The sequence below is a fragment of the Salvelinus sp. IW2-2015 genome, linkage group LG1 (genome assembly GCF_002910315.2).
Source record: "Salvelinus sp. IW2-2015 linkage group LG1, ASM291031v2, whole genome shotgun sequence".
Classification (NCBI taxonomy): Eukaryota; Metazoa; Chordata; class Actinopteri; order Salmoniformes; family Salmonidae; genus Salvelinus; species Salvelinus sp. IW2-2015.
The window spans coordinates 24,374,881-24,390,825 of NC_036838.1; the positions used below are offsets into that span (position 1 = coordinate 24,374,881).

The 15,945-nt window shown below is 43.1% G+C and overlaps 1 protein-coding gene across 1 annotated transcript in view; it reads right to left on the minus strand.

Moving 5' to 3' along the window:
- The window catches only part of LOC111963382 (DENN domain-containing protein 2D-like), a 30,588-nt gene that overhangs the window by 5,896 nt on the left and 8,747 nt on the right, over positions 1-15,945 (minus strand). The window contains exons 2-11 of the mRNA XM_023986787.2: positions 11,574-11,672; positions 9,868-10,013; positions 9,670-9,782; positions 8,882-8,951; positions 8,695-8,772; positions 6,316-6,456; positions 4,111-4,259; positions 3,804-3,975; positions 3,017-3,067; positions 2,653-2,734 (exon numbers count right to left, since the gene is read on the minus strand). Of these exons, the coding sequence (XP_023842555.1) occupies positions 2,653-2,734; positions 3,017-3,067; positions 3,804-3,975; positions 4,111-4,259; positions 6,316-6,456; positions 8,695-8,772; positions 8,882-8,951; positions 9,670-9,782; positions 9,868-10,013; positions 11,574-11,664 (1,093 nt within the window). The 5' untranslated portion in view covers positions 11,665-11,672. The remainder of the gene's footprint in view (positions 1-2,652; positions 2,735-3,016; positions 3,068-3,803; positions 3,976-4,110; positions 4,260-6,315; positions 6,457-8,694; positions 8,773-8,881; positions 8,952-9,669; positions 9,783-9,867; positions 10,014-11,573; positions 11,673-15,945) is intronic.

Consider the following 15,945-nt stretch of genomic DNA (forward strand, 5'->3'; position numbering starts at 1 on the left):
CACAGCGTGAACAGAAGATTCAGTCAGTTTTAAAGTATTGTCTGCTATGAGACATCCTATGATGTCAACACAATCATAGGTTGTAAAGCAAATGACAACTGTATGGCAACCGCAAAACATGGTGAACGTGTGTGTGGGGCTTGGGTCTGTTTGTATGAGAGCGTAGGGGTTGAGGAGTAGCATCTGTCTGGATCCAACCTGGTCTCAGAGCATTTCGTATTATTCTGTACGTAAATACCCTATACTCCATTTAGAATGATATGTTACGTTTTGTATGGTATGTATTAATTTGAGGATGTCCATCACCCATTTCGTATGATGTTATCCATTACAATTTGTATTATATGTTACGAATTTGCCATATGTACAATATGTTACGAATTTGTAAAACGTATTATATGTTACGAATTCTAGCTAGGTCGCTAACGTTAGCTAGGCTAGGGGTTAAATTTAGGAGTTAGTTGAAGGGTTAGCTAACATGCTAAGTAGTTCCAAAGTAGCTAAATAGTTGTTAAAAAGTTACTAATTAGCTAAAGTTGTCCATGATGAGATTGAACTCGCAACTTTTGTGTTGCTAGAAGTTCGCCCGACCAACCACCCTTCTTTAATTTTTGCCTTAATTAACCATCCGTCCTCTGAAACCATACCAAATGTAACATTTCATACTAAAGAGTGTCCTGGATTTATGTACAGAATAACACGAAATGCTCTGAGACCAGGTTGCTGGATCAACTTTGGCATTGCAGTACCCWGAGTGGAATTTCCAGGGTTGTGCCACGGTCAAGCCCTGTGTATTCATGTTCATACAGTATGTTTCCCCAACAACACAACACTCCCCCCCCACCCCACACACTCAGACTAACAAACTTGGGGATATGCCAGGGTTCACAGTGTAGTATGCGAGAGCATGGTTGGGTAGGTTACTTTTTAAATGTAATCCATTAGTTACTAGTTACCTGTCCAAAATTGTAATCCGTAACATAACTTTTGGATTACCCAAACTCAGTAACGTATTCTGATTACATTKATTTACTTTTAGATTACTTTCCCCTTATGAGGCCTTAGAAGTCGACAAAAATGTATGTTAGTAATTGAATGACATCTATTGCAAGATAAATCAATGGTAAAGTTGACATAGCTGGCCATATYTGGATGTTACATTTTACTTTATGGGTTGGTTGTGTAGGCTTCATCTAACCCATCGCTTTCTACTACATATAATAATATCTTTACATTAATATATATGATTTATATTAATTAATATATATATATATATATATATATATTAATTAATATAAGTCCAAAAATGGATATAGCAACTACAGATTGCCCCTTTTAAGTCTATCAAAAGTGTGCGAGTTTGAGCATGTGTCCATTAGGCCTACGAATGTATTTATTTTTCATCAGCATMAATTAGATTGAGCAATAAAAGCCCCACTTGTATTCCATAGGCTGGGATCCGCCCTATGCAGCTGTTGAAAGAGCGCACTGGCTGTCCACTGGTTTCAAAAACAATGATTGATAAGCAGCTTAAACTTCTTGAATGCAACCATTATTGGGTTCAAATACACATTTAGATTTCTGAACAGCCATCCACAACAACCACAATCCGTAAGGTGCAAATAGCTAAATCAGAGAGRAGCAGTGTGATTCACAWCAATGCYCTATGTAGATATCAATAATAAGTGATATCCGTATCGCCAAAGACTACACCACTGCTCTCATCCTTACCAAGAAGCGTTTTTTTCAGGTTTTGGATGCCGACATCAAGTTGCACCATTGGAAGACATAGCTTGGACCGCAGCCCACAAAYGCCTATTCCTGCTCTTTTCCCGCAATCCATCAAACACATTTGGTGTCTCATCATAGTGGTCTCTGACTTSTGGTCAGACATGCTCAGGTGGAACAAACTTAAACTTTTTTCAATGCTGATTTGAATGTCATTGAGAAAACAGAAGTGTCAAAGATTTTTTTCCCCCGCAAACATCCTTTCTGAATTTAAAAGGAATCTAGTTTTTCCAAAGTATCTGTAATCTGATTACAATATTATTTCTGGTACCGTAACTGATTAGTTACCGTTCTTTTGTAATCCCTTACAAATCCATTACTCCCCAACCCTGTGTGAGATATGTATATTTCTATTGCAGCAATCATGAAGTCCATTTCGTTGCACATCCATATTCTTTTTCACTCATTCTTCACAGAGGATCTCAGTTCTATTATTGGGTTTGTATGGACCGTGACGCTAACTTATATGGTTCGATTTGTGGCTGACTAAGTCAGTCTTTGCTGAAATCGAATGAAAGTCTGAGTCACTCTTTATTGAAGGGCTCGAACACACCAATAGTGTTTGCCAGCCGAGAGTACTTGTGAACCAAGCGCAAACCGATTTTACATGTAGCACGGAAATGTCGGCAGTCAGAGGTCAACAGCGCGCTGAACGATCAGTAGACGAACGGGAGATCCTTATTTGGTGTGAACTGTGAGACCCTTAACTGTTTACTGGATCCTCTTAAAAAGCCATTTCAGCCCAATAAACAAGAGTGAAATCCCTGGATGTGTTGATAGTACAAATTCCCTCAGAGATTGTGTTTGGCCCTAGTCATCAGGTATCTACGCCGTCATAACAAAATGGAGGARGGGTCCACTCACTGGAGTTGTCTCTTCTGCAACACAAGGCCTGGAGAAGCTCCTCCTGTAGTTTCTCTGGTAGGATGGTGCTCTCGTCTCCTATCTGTGCCAGAGAGAGAGAGAGAGGATACACACACAGACAGGAATCTGAGAGGTTGTCAGACCAGAGGTAATGTTTAGGTATTTCTGAGAACACACACATTTGGCCAGAGAGAGAGAAAAACATTGAATAGAACTGGTCTGAACTGCACAGACACACACAGAATACAAAATGAGAATCATGTGAGGAGGAGTGATGCTAGTTTGCTGATATGATTGTGTAATGATTATTTCTGTATGTTTGTTTCTGAACCTGAGGGGGAAATACAGCGCATGCGATACTTACACAAGTTATGAAGGTGTTCTCTGCTCCTTCTGTCAGATCCACAATGAGCATCTGTTTGTAAGACAGAATAACACACATTAAGACAGATCTGCATGTGTGGGGAGAGAGCGAGGACACAGACAAATAAATAGACAAACATCAATCTTCAGGTTGGAGATAAACACACACACACACACTCGCTGGTTTCCATAGACTGTAATCGTGTTAGTAGTTGCTTAACGAGTGTCACTGGATAGCTTCATCTGCAGCCTGTAACACAGTGTAGAGGCCAGAATGCCTTAATCCAAACACACCAGTAAACAGACAGTAAAACAACTGATTGTTTACAGCACTCAACAACTGCCCTAAAAAAGGCATACTTTAGCATCTACTTCCCCAGAGTCAGAMGAACCCACCGATACCATTTTTATGTGTCTGCGTGTAGTTTAAAGGAAGTAGCTATGATTGGAAGGTTATGGTAACTGCTAGCATGATAGTAGATACCATAGACTTCCAGTCACTGTACTAWCTTTAGTTAGCATTGTCTCACGAAACAACCTCTTAACTTTGTTCATATTGGATGCAGAGACATACACATGGTATTAATGAGTTCCTCTGACTCTGGGGAGGTAGATAAAGGGTTTCATTGCCAAAATCCCAAAGCATCCCTTAAAACTTATTGGGAAAAATAAAACAATAGCAATTCTGGCTTTTTTCCCCAACAAACAACTCTTCATCACATAGTGTTWTTTTAAGCTGACATATACACAAACACATTATTCTGCTCTGCCAGAGACAGAACACTCACATCGCTCTGGTCGATGACATCATCCAGTTTGTTCCTTTGGACACCAAGTAGGTAGGGAGTGGGTGCCATGACGACATCAATCAGCACTGAGGGAACGATGGAGATGAAGGTGTGTTGCCATGTGAACGGGTAGAGCAGTGCCACAACTGCATGCAGCACCTGGGACAGGGTACTGTAGGGGGGGGAAGCAGGTACAAACTTTACACCCATTCAACATGCAGACAACAGGCCTGCCCATGTCCCAGACAACCCAGGCTCAGTGATGTCCTTTTTGGGGTTAGGATTAGGGTAGGGGTTAGGGTTGTACCTGAGTTCTTCAGCCATGAAGATGATTCGTCGTTCAAGCACGGTGGACGCAAACACCTTCAGCACCTCCTCATTTGTGAGACAGCGGAACAGTGTCCGGAAATCCACATGCTCCAACCATGAGTCCAACGGCCTCGTCAAACTGATGATCTGGAGACGCACAGGCCAGGGGCAGAGCGACAGCAGGTCTTCAGTGTGTGTATACGTTTGTGTGTCTATCTTAGTGCCGTAATCTAGGATGACGGTCCTGATCCTAACGCTTTACCTGAAGCTCTCCCGCTCTCTGTTTGTGCCATTGTGTGTGTGCACATGTGCCAGGGTGTGTGTGTGTGTCAAGATTATTATAGTAAACTAAAACGAATCATGAAAAAACAATTTAGTCAATATCAGGGGGGTAAAAATCAAATGGGGTTGTGATGGAAAATGTTCTTTTCTAATAACCAATTTCTGTGTTCATGCAAGTGACTGACTATCAGTATCTGCAATTTAACGAAAGGATATCTTATTTTCAAGGTCTCATCTTGGAGAGAAGAAGCCTTGTGAGGTATTGGTCTGTCACATGCATGAACCTAACTTTAATGATGAATGATGCCTAAGCTAACTCATGCCTTTGTAACATGCCTGTAAGCAGTATATAAGAGATCTAACGGGACTGCCCCGATAGAGCTCCTGACAGACGTGTACTATGGTGCATCAAGTTTGTTGGAACCTCTCCAGTTAAATGAATCATTGTTCATTAACAATTAAGATCTACTTCAAGTGTTCCTGTGTAAWAAAAAAATTCTAATGGGGTTTTCAAGCTTCTGAATCTGGCAGGTCACATTGAGACTGATTTTAGATCATTTTAAAATGGTAGACGGTTGCTATGAGCAATGCCACAGATATTGGGTGTGTTAGGGTGGTAAGGTTAAAGCAGCAGACTGTATGCAAAAGTCGAGGAGTGAAATTGGGGGAGGTGCATCGTCGATCGCCGAAAGTCGGACACTAATGTGGTTTTCCAACAGCCAGGCTCAGATCAACATGGCAGTGTTGCCATTGTCTTTAGAAATGTCGAAATAAACATGTATCTAACCCCTATATCACACACGCTGTACTGAAATTATGATATAATGTGCATTGTAAAATAAATTAATGACAGCCTTAAATATCACATTTATTTTTATGTATCCACTTTCCATATAAATTGCGGCAAATTGGCTCCTGTTTCAATCATGTCTTTGGTCACGTTCGCGTGGGTCAAACAAAAACATCCTAATGATTGGTTGATAATACAGCCTCCCACAATGCAGGAGATGGCTTCAGGATGACATTAGTGAAGAGCAACTGCAGAAACCTATAGTTGACTGCAGTCAAACCTTCATGACCTTCGATCACATGATTTTTGTAAAGTTCATGCAGTCGACATGTAGGTGCAAGTCGGACAATTTTCATCCCCAGAAAGCAACACTTTGAAAGGCTTGACAAAAGTGATCCGCTCGAACGAGCCCATTGAGATGAGCACGATGCAAGATTGCTCTTACAAAGTCACACAGAGTATGTGTGCATGTGCATGGGTGCGCTTCACGCCGCTACAACGTGGTAGCTACGGGACCAAAACAGCGGAGAACTTTAGCCTCTCGCTTCAACGCTCCTGGTTGTTGCGGAAATTGACCAACGACTACTGTTTACTTTGTGCATCTACGTCATCTCGCTGAGTCTACCTTTAAACCTAACCTATGACCTGACCCGTCACTATGTATTACTGCCCCCCAGTGGCAAGAAGTGACATCAAAAAACACAAACTATACAACACATAAATGGCTCCCAGCCTCAGGAGGTTGGTGACACCTTAATTGGGGAGGACGGGCTCATGGTAATGGCTGGAGCAAAACCAGTGGAATGGCATCACATGGTTTGAAGCCATTCCATTTGCTCCCTTCCAGCCATTATTATGAGCCGTCTTCCCCTCTACAGCCTCCACTGCTCCCAGGCATTTGCTACTTTCTGTCACTAACACTAAACCTAAACAATACAAAAACAATAGAAAAGTTATAAAACTTAAAATAAATCAAATCTAGTAAAGTGGATCTGAAAACTATCTGAAACTAAACTGAATTTCAAAAGATATTTTTTTTTAACTAATAGACATAAAAACAAATATAAAAACATTTTAACAACCTTGGTGTGTGTGTGTGTGTGTGTGTGTGTGTGTGTCAATACTCCATACCTCTGTTCCAGACTCTGGAATGAAGCTCTTGATCTTGACAGTGTTTCCAGGAGCAGGGAACGGCGCCTCCCTCAGGCTCTGCATGAATGGATAGATCATCGCCATAGAGATCTGCCGGCGCTTCTCCACCTCATCAAAGATCTGAAACACACATAGATATAGAATTATAGAACTATAAAATCACCATTAAAACCATAGTAACGCACTGTTGCGGGAAGACCGGCCTCCATATTAAGCATACCATTTAGAATGTGTCATCAGGCCTATCTAATTGTATTGCAATTAGACTTGTGATCGATGCTTTATATTACTCATCTAGCTAGATAAGGTTGCCATCTAAGTTTGTGTGTGTATGTAGGTAGATGAYTGGCTCTCAAGTTGTAAATAGTTATAAGTAGTTTATCATAAACAGACTATCAGGTACCTTTGGGGCCTAATAAAGTAGGGAAATCATATCTCCCTGTGTCTGAGCAAAAGGTTAAGAGTGCAAAACTAAAAACAGCCTGTTTATCTTCCTCACACACACACACACACACTTCTGTGCAGTGCACCCAAGTAGACACACTCAGACGCCCACATACAGTGGGGAGAACAAGTATTTGATACACTGCCGATTTTGCAGGTTTTCCTACTTACAAAGCATGTAGAGGTCTGTAATTTTTTTATCATAGGTACACTTCAACTGTGAGAGACGGAATCTAAAACAAAAATCCAGAAAATCACATTGTATGATTTTTAAGTAATTAATTTGCATTTTATTGCATGGCGTAAGTATTTGATACATCAGAAAAGCAGAACTTAATATTTGGTACAGAAACCTTTGTTTGCAATTACAGAGATCATACGTTTCCTGTAGTTCTTGACCAGGTTTGCACACACTGCAGCAGGGATTTTGTCCCACTCCTCCATACAGACCTTCTCTAGATCCTTCAGGTTTCGGGGCTGTTGCTGGGCGATACGGACTTTCAGCTCCCTCCAAAGATTTTCTATTGGGTTCAGGTCTGGAGACTGGCTAGGCCACTCCAGGACCTTGAGATGCTTCTTACGGAGCCACTCCTTAGTTGCCCTGGCTGTGTGTTTCGGGTCGTTGTCATGCTGGAAGACCCAGCCACGACCCATCTTCAATGCTCTTACTGAGGGAAGGAGGTTGTTGGCCAAGATCTCGCGATACATGGCCCCATCCATCCTCCCCTCAATACGGTGCAGTCGTCCTGTCCCCTTTGCAGAAAAGCATCCCCAAAGAATGATGTTTCCACCTCCATGCTTCACGGTTGGGATGGTGTTCTACTCATCCTTCTTCTTCCTCCAAACACGGCGAGTGGAGTTTAGACCAAAAAGCTCTATTTTTGTCTCATCAGACCACATGACCTTCTCCCATTCCTCCTCTGGATCATCCAGATGGTCATTGGCAAACTTCAGACGGGCCTGGACATGCGCTGGCTTGAGCAGGCGGACCTTGCGTGCGCTGCAGGATTTTAATCCATGACGGCGTAGTGTGTTACTAATGGTTTTCTTTGAGACTGTGGTCCCAGCTCTCTTCAGGTCATTGACCAGGTCCTGCCGTGTAGTTCTGGGCTGATCCCTCACCTTCCTCATGATCATTGATGCCCCACGAGGTGAGATCTTGCATGGAGCCCCAGACCCAGGGTGATTGACAGTCATCTTGAACTTCTTCCATTTTCTAATAATTGCGCCAACAGTTGTTGCCTTCTCACCAAGCTGCTTGCCTATTGTCCTGTAGCCCATCCCAGCCTTGTGCAGGTCTACAATTTTAGCCCTGATGTCCTTACGCAGCTCTCTGGTCTTGGCCATTGTGGAGAGGTTGGCGTCTGTTTGATTGAGTGTGTGGACAGGTGTCTTTTATACCGGTAACGAGTTCAAACAGGTGCAGTTAATACAGGTAATGAGTGGAGAACAGGAGGGCTTCTTAAAGAAAAACTAACCAGTCTGTGAGAGCCGGAATTCTTACTGGTTGGTAGGTGATCAAATACTTATGTCATGCAATAACATGCAAATTAATTACTTAAAAATCATAAAAATGTGATTTTCTGGATTTTTAGATTCCGTCTCTCACAGTTGAAGTGTACCTATGATAAAAATTACAGACCTCTACATGCTTTGTAAGTAGGAAAACCTGCAAAATCAGCAGTGTATCAAATACTTGTTCTCCCCACTGTAAATACACAGACAAACTGCTGACAACAAATAGACTCCTTACCTGCCTCAGCAAAGATAATGTACTGTAAGGATTATAAGTATCCTCGCGGAATGAGGACATCAGTTCATCACACTCCGTGTCTGTATGTGTGCGAGTGCGTGTGCATGCGTCTGCAAATGCGCGTGTGTGTGTGTGTGTGTTACATTGCCCTCCACGCTCACCTTAGAGAAGAGTCCAAAGCAGGCCACCCGGCTGATGATGCAATAGGCCTCCGGAGCCCGCGCCCCTTTGCCATGGGGCTGCAAGAAAACGGTCAACAACATCATATCATGAGAAACAAGAAAACCCAATACCAGAGATTCTTCTCATGTCCTATCATGAGAATCACACCATGGATGATCCATTTACCAGTAACCTCCTGCAGTAGCCATTCCTCCTACTGCCGTCGACCTCCGTCAGAACAAAGGAGAAGGTCTCACTGCAGAAAGAGCGATTAAGAGAGAGTGCGAAACAGATTAGCAAAGTGAACCTGCGTCTAATCTATCAACATGTGTTATATCCATATTCAACCAAAACTGTTTTCCAAAAGAGAACGTAGGATAAAGAAAACGAGACCACACAGAACCACCCATCTTATAGTGGACTGTTCCTGCTTCCCTATCAAACATCCTGCTAGTCAGTGGAGCCAGACAGGAAAGCAAGGAAATGGAGAGAGAAGAGAGGTAACAACAGATTGTAGAGCTAATGACAGTAGGTAACCTGGAGGCTGATTTGCATTGGCGTCCAGGTGGAGGAACAGAATCATAGAGGAAGCACTGACTGGCTTAAAGAAGGGATCCATTGTAATGAAAATAATAAGGCCATTTCTTCTGGCTGTACAAAACAGTCTCTCCTCTCTATTCAAACCTGTTCTCTGGCAGAAGAGTAGAACAGAGAGAGATGCCTCTGCTTTCTGGGTCAAAGTGAAGTTGTTTGCAAGAGATGATGCTTTGCAGTTTGCGAACATTGCACACGAACAACACATACACACACAGATATATTTTCAGCCAAGTGTGACACTGAACTGAAAAGAATGGGTTGCGTGAGAGAGAAAACAATCAGTGGGGGGGGGGGGGGGGGGCAGAAACAAAGAGACGAGCACAGAGAAAGAGAGATGAGGACAGTGAGAGATGGAGAGAATGAGAGGTGTCACGTACCTGGGGTATTCAGTGAGGGGGGCCCAGTTGACCCCCTCTGGGAAACAGAAAAGGAGGATGGCTTTCAGGGACTTCTCTTCTTCCTCTCTCTGTGAGCGCCCCATATCAGCTAGCTACAACACACACAAACACATTTTAGAGTGGTGCTCACTATGCGTGTGTGTGTGTGTGTGTCTATTATGTCAGTGTCATTCTGACCTTGGGAAACTGATATGTGATCTGGGGTTCATACGTCCCTTGCCCCCTCTTCTTCCCTAGGCTGACCACCACCAGGTACTCAAAGAAAGAGGTCACCGCGAGAGCTGGGGCAGTAGGCTGAGGCAGGGTCAAATCCCTATCACTCCCTAAAACACAGACAGAGAGGGACAGTCAACTGTGGCTTGGAATGGTGGTTCTCATAYATGGTCTAGGAGGACCATGAAACAGTTTTCGTTCCAAACTCCACATGGCTTGGAACTGAATAATTTTATTTTGGTATTCTGRCAGTCCAGTAGGCCAAAGTAATTTGCTATATGTCATGCATTGATGTCCATGGAAGATGTGAGTGAATATTTAAGTTAGGATTCAGCTCTATACTAGTTTAGGAGGATGCCTATACAATGCTCTATAGATTAAAACAAAATACTCAAGGCCTCCCGAGTGACACAGCAGCCTAAGGCACTGCATAGCAGCGTCACTACAGACCCGGATTTGATCCCAGGTTCTGTCATTACCGGCCGTGACCGGGAGTCCCATAGGGTGGAGCACAATTGGCCCAGCAACGTCCYGGTTAGGGGAGGGTTTGGCCGGAGGGACTTTACTTGGCTCATCGCACTCTAGCGACTCCTTGTGGTGGGCCGGGCGCCTGCAGGCTGACTTCGGTCTTCAGTTGAACAGTGTTTCCTTCGGCACATTGGTGCAGCTGGCTTCCGGGATTAAACGAGCAGGTGTTAAGAAGTGCAGTTTGGCGGGTCATGTTTCAGAGGACGCACGACTCAATCTTCACCTCTCCTGAGCCTGTTGGGGAGTTGCAGCGATGAAACAAGATCATATTCACAAAATAGGGAGAAAAAAGGGGGTAAACATAGTTTTATAAAAATAAAACAACAACGCTCCAAAGGAAGCTAAAGAGCTAAGAGGAACAGTGTGTAAACCAACAGAAACCACAAGAGGAGAAATGATAGCAGGAAGTGCCACTGACAACGGCATCGGTCTTACATAAAGGTGGTTTTGGCCCGTGGGGTAGAAGGTGCCAGTGAAAGCCTGAGAATGAGGATTTGTTCAAAAGACAATGTGACAATTCCCCTTGTTACCCACCAGTGACAGTTGTGTGACAGTTCAGGTGTGACTGTGCTGCTTTCTGCAAAACAAGCAAATTCTTCCGCTAGTCTATCATGTGATCACCATGGTAACACCAGTTAAGCCCCAATACAACCAGTAAGCTAGATGGTCACCGACATAACGGTGTCCCTGATGACTTGCCACAACAGATGATATGCACTGTCAAATACCAGGAGCTGTGTTTAAAAAAAATTACTAAACAATGTCTAAAAGTACATGATAGAAAACATCCAGCTTTATCCTGGTTATCCCTCTTAAAAGACAATCTGAATTCCTCCCATATCTCCAGGATTAGTCTAAGTGAATTTCTGGAGGGAGAAAAATGTGTGTTTATAAGGAGGTGTCGTTTTGTGTTTCAGGAATCCAATGTGTTTGCCGGAGTGAGAGCGAACAAAGCAGTCGAGGCTAAATCTTTGTGTCTGCTTGACAGGCGTGTTTAGCTCATGATCCCGATGATCCATGCTTGCCTCTTACTCTATGTTTGCGTAGAGATCTGTGATGAACCTTTTCCAATGACGTCTAATTTATGTTCTATACACACACTTTGGCTCAGTTCCATTTCACTTCTAAAGAAAAACACTCACGGTCTCTGTGTAGCTTATCCTGGAGGGTTGAAAACATGGTACTGAGCCGTTTCATTGGCCCATAGTCCCCCGCATCAACCTCATTGGACATCTTGGCACCTGTTGAGGAAGGAAGAGAGGGGAGTAATAAAGTGAGATAAGAGAGGATATAAAGTAGCATGTTAGGATTGTGGAAACCCCCAGGATCTCACACAAAGCTCACACACACACAATTGCCTTAATAAAGAAAGTAAATACTTATTCAGAAATAGAAAGGAGGTCTTGTCATGAGTAATAGTAGGAAAAACGACCCTCACTTTCAGTTTTACTTCCCCCCTTGAGCRCAGACAATAGTTGTAGGTTAAGAGGTCGACATGAGGAAAAGTGACCAATCGGTCATTAAGAATGTGTCATCTCCTGTTGATGCCCTCTACAGACTGGAGGCTTCACTCCTTGTGAAGACGTTTTAATGGAGAAAATAGTCACTGACATTTTTATTTAGAAATACAAGGAGGTGAACGAGACAAAGGYAGAGAAAGACTGAAGTGCTGTACAGTACTGTACAAAAAATACGTTGAGAGAGATCGAGAGGGGGAAAAAAAGGAACTTGAAAATTATGTAAGAGACTGGTTGAACTACTGCTTAGAAGAGTGTTGAATAATGGAGCACAGCACAACACACTTGCCACTTGTTCAGGCTCTAAATGACCTCACACAGGCTCTAAATGAACACAAGCCCTCCAATTAAGCCAGCACAAAAATGTATTTCAGAGACTTAAAGGCCCAGTGCAGTCATAAACTTGATTTTCCTGTGATACACACACTACCAGTCAAAGGTWTGGAGACACCTACACATTCAAGTTTTTATTTTTTACTATTTTTAATAGTGAAGACATCAAGACTATGAAATAACACATATGGAATCATGTGGTAACCAAAMGTGTTAAATCAAAACATATTTTATATTATATTTCAATTAACAGGTGTGCCTTATTAAAAGTTCATTTGTGGAATTTCTTTCCTTCTTAATGCGTTTGAGCCAATCAGTTGTGTTGTGACAAGGTAGAGGTGGTATACAGAAGAAAGCACTATTTGGGAAAAGACCAAGTCCATATTATGGCAAGAACAGCTGAAATAAGCAAAGAGAAACAACAGTCCGTCATTACTTTAAGACATGAAGTTCAGTTAATCTGAAAGATTTCAAGAATTTAGAAAGTTTCTTTAAGTGGAGTCGCAAAAACCATCAAGTGCTATGATGAAACTAGCTCTCGTGAGGACTGCCACAGGAAAGGAAGACAGTTACCTCTGCTGCACAGGATAAATTCACTAGAGTTCACTGCACTTCAGATTGCAGCCCAAATAAATGCATCAGAGTTCATGTCACAGACACATCTCAACATCAACTGTTCAGAGGAGACTGCATGAAATCAGGCCTTCATGGTCGAAATGCTGCAAAGAAACCACTACTAAAGGACACATAAGAAGAGACTTGTTTGGGCCAAGAAACACAAGCAATTGAACTCTGTCCTTTGGTCTGATGAGTCCAAATTTGAGATTTTTGGTTCCAACCGCCGTGTCTTTGTGAGACGTAAAGTAGGTGAACAGATGATCTCTGCATGTGTGGTTCCCACCGTGAAGCATGGAGGAAGAGGTGTGATGGTGTGGCGGTGCTTTGCTGGTGACACTGTCTGTGATTTATTTATAATTCAAGGCACACTTAAGCAGCATGGCTACTACAGCATTCTGCAGAAATACACCATCCCATTCAGGTTTGCGCTTAGCAGGACTATCATTTTGTTTTTCAACAGTACCCAATTGAGGGTTTGGGAATAGTTGGACCGAGAGTGAAGAGTGAAGGAAACGCAGCTAACAAGTGCTCAGCATATGTGGGAACTCCTTCAAGACTGTTGGAAAAACACTCATGAAGCTGGTTGAGAGATTGCCTAGAGTGTGCAGAGCTGTCATCAAGGCAAAGGGTGGCTACTTTGAAGAATCTAAATTGTATTTTAATTTGTTTAACACTTTTTTGGTTACTACATGCTTCCATGTGTTATTTGATAGTTTTGACATCATTATTATTCTGTAATGTAGAAAAGAGTAAAAAAAATTATAAAAAAAAACGTTTGGCGGGCCATGTTTTGGGGGACGCACAACACGACCTTCACCTCTCCCGAGCCCGTTGGGGAGATGCAGCGATGAAACAAGATAGTAATCACAAAATTGGAAGAAAAAGCTGTGAAACCTACTGTTATTCTTAGAATTTCTTTTATTGACGTGGTCAAATAACCCAAGCATAGACAGGCCAAGTGGCCAACAGGCCAAGAGTGTGCAAAGCTGCCATCAAGGCAAAGGGTGGCTACTTCTCAAATATAAAATATATTTTGATTTGTTTTACACTTTTTTGATTACTACATAATTCCATGTGTTATTTCATAGTTTTGATGTCTTCACTACTATTCTACAATGTAGAAAATAGTCAAAATAAAAACCCTTGAATGAGTAAGTATCCAACATTTCAAATCAAAGTTTGTCACGTGCTCCGAATACAACAGGTTACCTTACAGTGAAATGCTTACTTACAGGCTCTAACCAACAGTGCAAAAAAGGTATTAGGTGAACAATAGGTAAGTAAAGAAATTAAAACAGTAAAAAGACAGTGAAAAATAACAGTAGCGAGGCTACATACAGACACCGGTTAGTCGGGCTGATTGAGGTAGTATGTAGATATGGTTAAAGTGACTATGCATATATGATGAACAGAGTAGCAGTAGCGTTAAAGAGGGGTTGACGGGTGGTGGGTGGCGGGACACAATTCAGATAAACCGGTTAGCCAATGTGCGAGAGCACTGGTTGGTCGGGCCAATTGAGGTAGTATGTACATGAATGTATAGTTAAAGTGACTATGCATATATGAAAAACAGAGAGTAGCAGCAGCATAAAAGAGGGGTTGGGGGCACACAGTGCAAAAAGTCTGGGTAGGCATTTGATTACCTGTTCAGTAGTCTTATGGCTTGGGGGTAAAAACTGTTGTGAAGCCTTTTTGTCCTAGACTTGGCACTCCAGTACTGCTTGCCATGCGGTAGTAGAGAGAACAGTCTATGACTGGGGTGGCTGGGGTCTTTGACAAATTTTTTTGGTGCCTTCCTTTGACACCGCCTGGTGAAGAGGTCATGGATGGCAGGCAGTTTAGTGATGTACTGGGCCGTATGCGCTACCCTCTGTAGTGCCTTGCGGTCAGAGGCCGAGCAATTGCAGTACCAGGCAGTGATCGCAACCACTCAGGAGCTCTCGATGTTGCAGCTGTAGAACTTTTGAGGATGCCAACAAGTGACAAATCTTTTTAGTTTCCTGAGGGGAATAGGCTTTGTCGTGCCTTTCCACGACTGTCTTCGTGTGTTTGGACTAGAGGTCGACCGATTATGATTTTGCAACGCCGATACCGATACTGATTATTGGAGGACCAAAAAAAGGCGATACCGGTTAAATCGGACGATTTTTATATACACTGCTCCAAAAAAATAAAGGGAACACTTAAACAACACAATGTAACTCCAAGTCAAATCACACTTCTGTGAATCAAACTGTCCCATTAGGAAGCAACACTGATTGCAAATAAATTTCACATGCTGTTGTGCAAATGGAATAGACAACGGTGGAATTATAGCACATTAGCAGACACCCCAATAAAGGAGTGGTTTCTGCAGGTGGTGACCACAGACCACTTCTCAGTTCCTATGCTTCCTGGCTGATGTTTTGGTCACTTTTGAATGCTGGCGGTGCTTTCACTCTAGTGGTAGCATGAGACGGAGTCTACAACCCACACAAGTGGCTCAGGTAGTGCAGCTCATCCAGATGGCACATCAATGCGAGCTGTGGCAAGAAGGTTTGCTGTGTCTGTCAGCGTAGTGTCCAGAGCATCGAGGCGCTACCAGGCGACAGGCCAGTACATCAGGAGACTGGAGGAGGCCGTAGGAGGGCAAAACCCAGCAGCAGGACCGCTACATCCGCCTTTGTGGCAAGGAGGAGCAGAAGAGCACTGCAGAGCCCTGCAAAATGACCTCCAGCAGGCCACAAATGTGCATGTGTCAGCATATGGTCTCACAAGGGGTCTGAGGATCTCACTGGGTACCTAAGGGCAGTCAGGCTACCTCTGGCGAGCACATGGAGGGCTGTGCGGCCCACAAAGAAAATGCCACCCCACACCATGACGACCCACCGCCAAACCGTCATGCTGGAGGATGTTGCAGGCAGCAGAACGTCTCCACGGCGTCTCCAGACTCTGTAACGTCTGTCACGTGCTCATGTGCTCAGTGTGAACCTGCTTTCACCTGTGAGAGCACACGGTGCCAGTGGCGAATTTGTCGATCTTGGTGTTCTCTGGCAAATGCAAACGT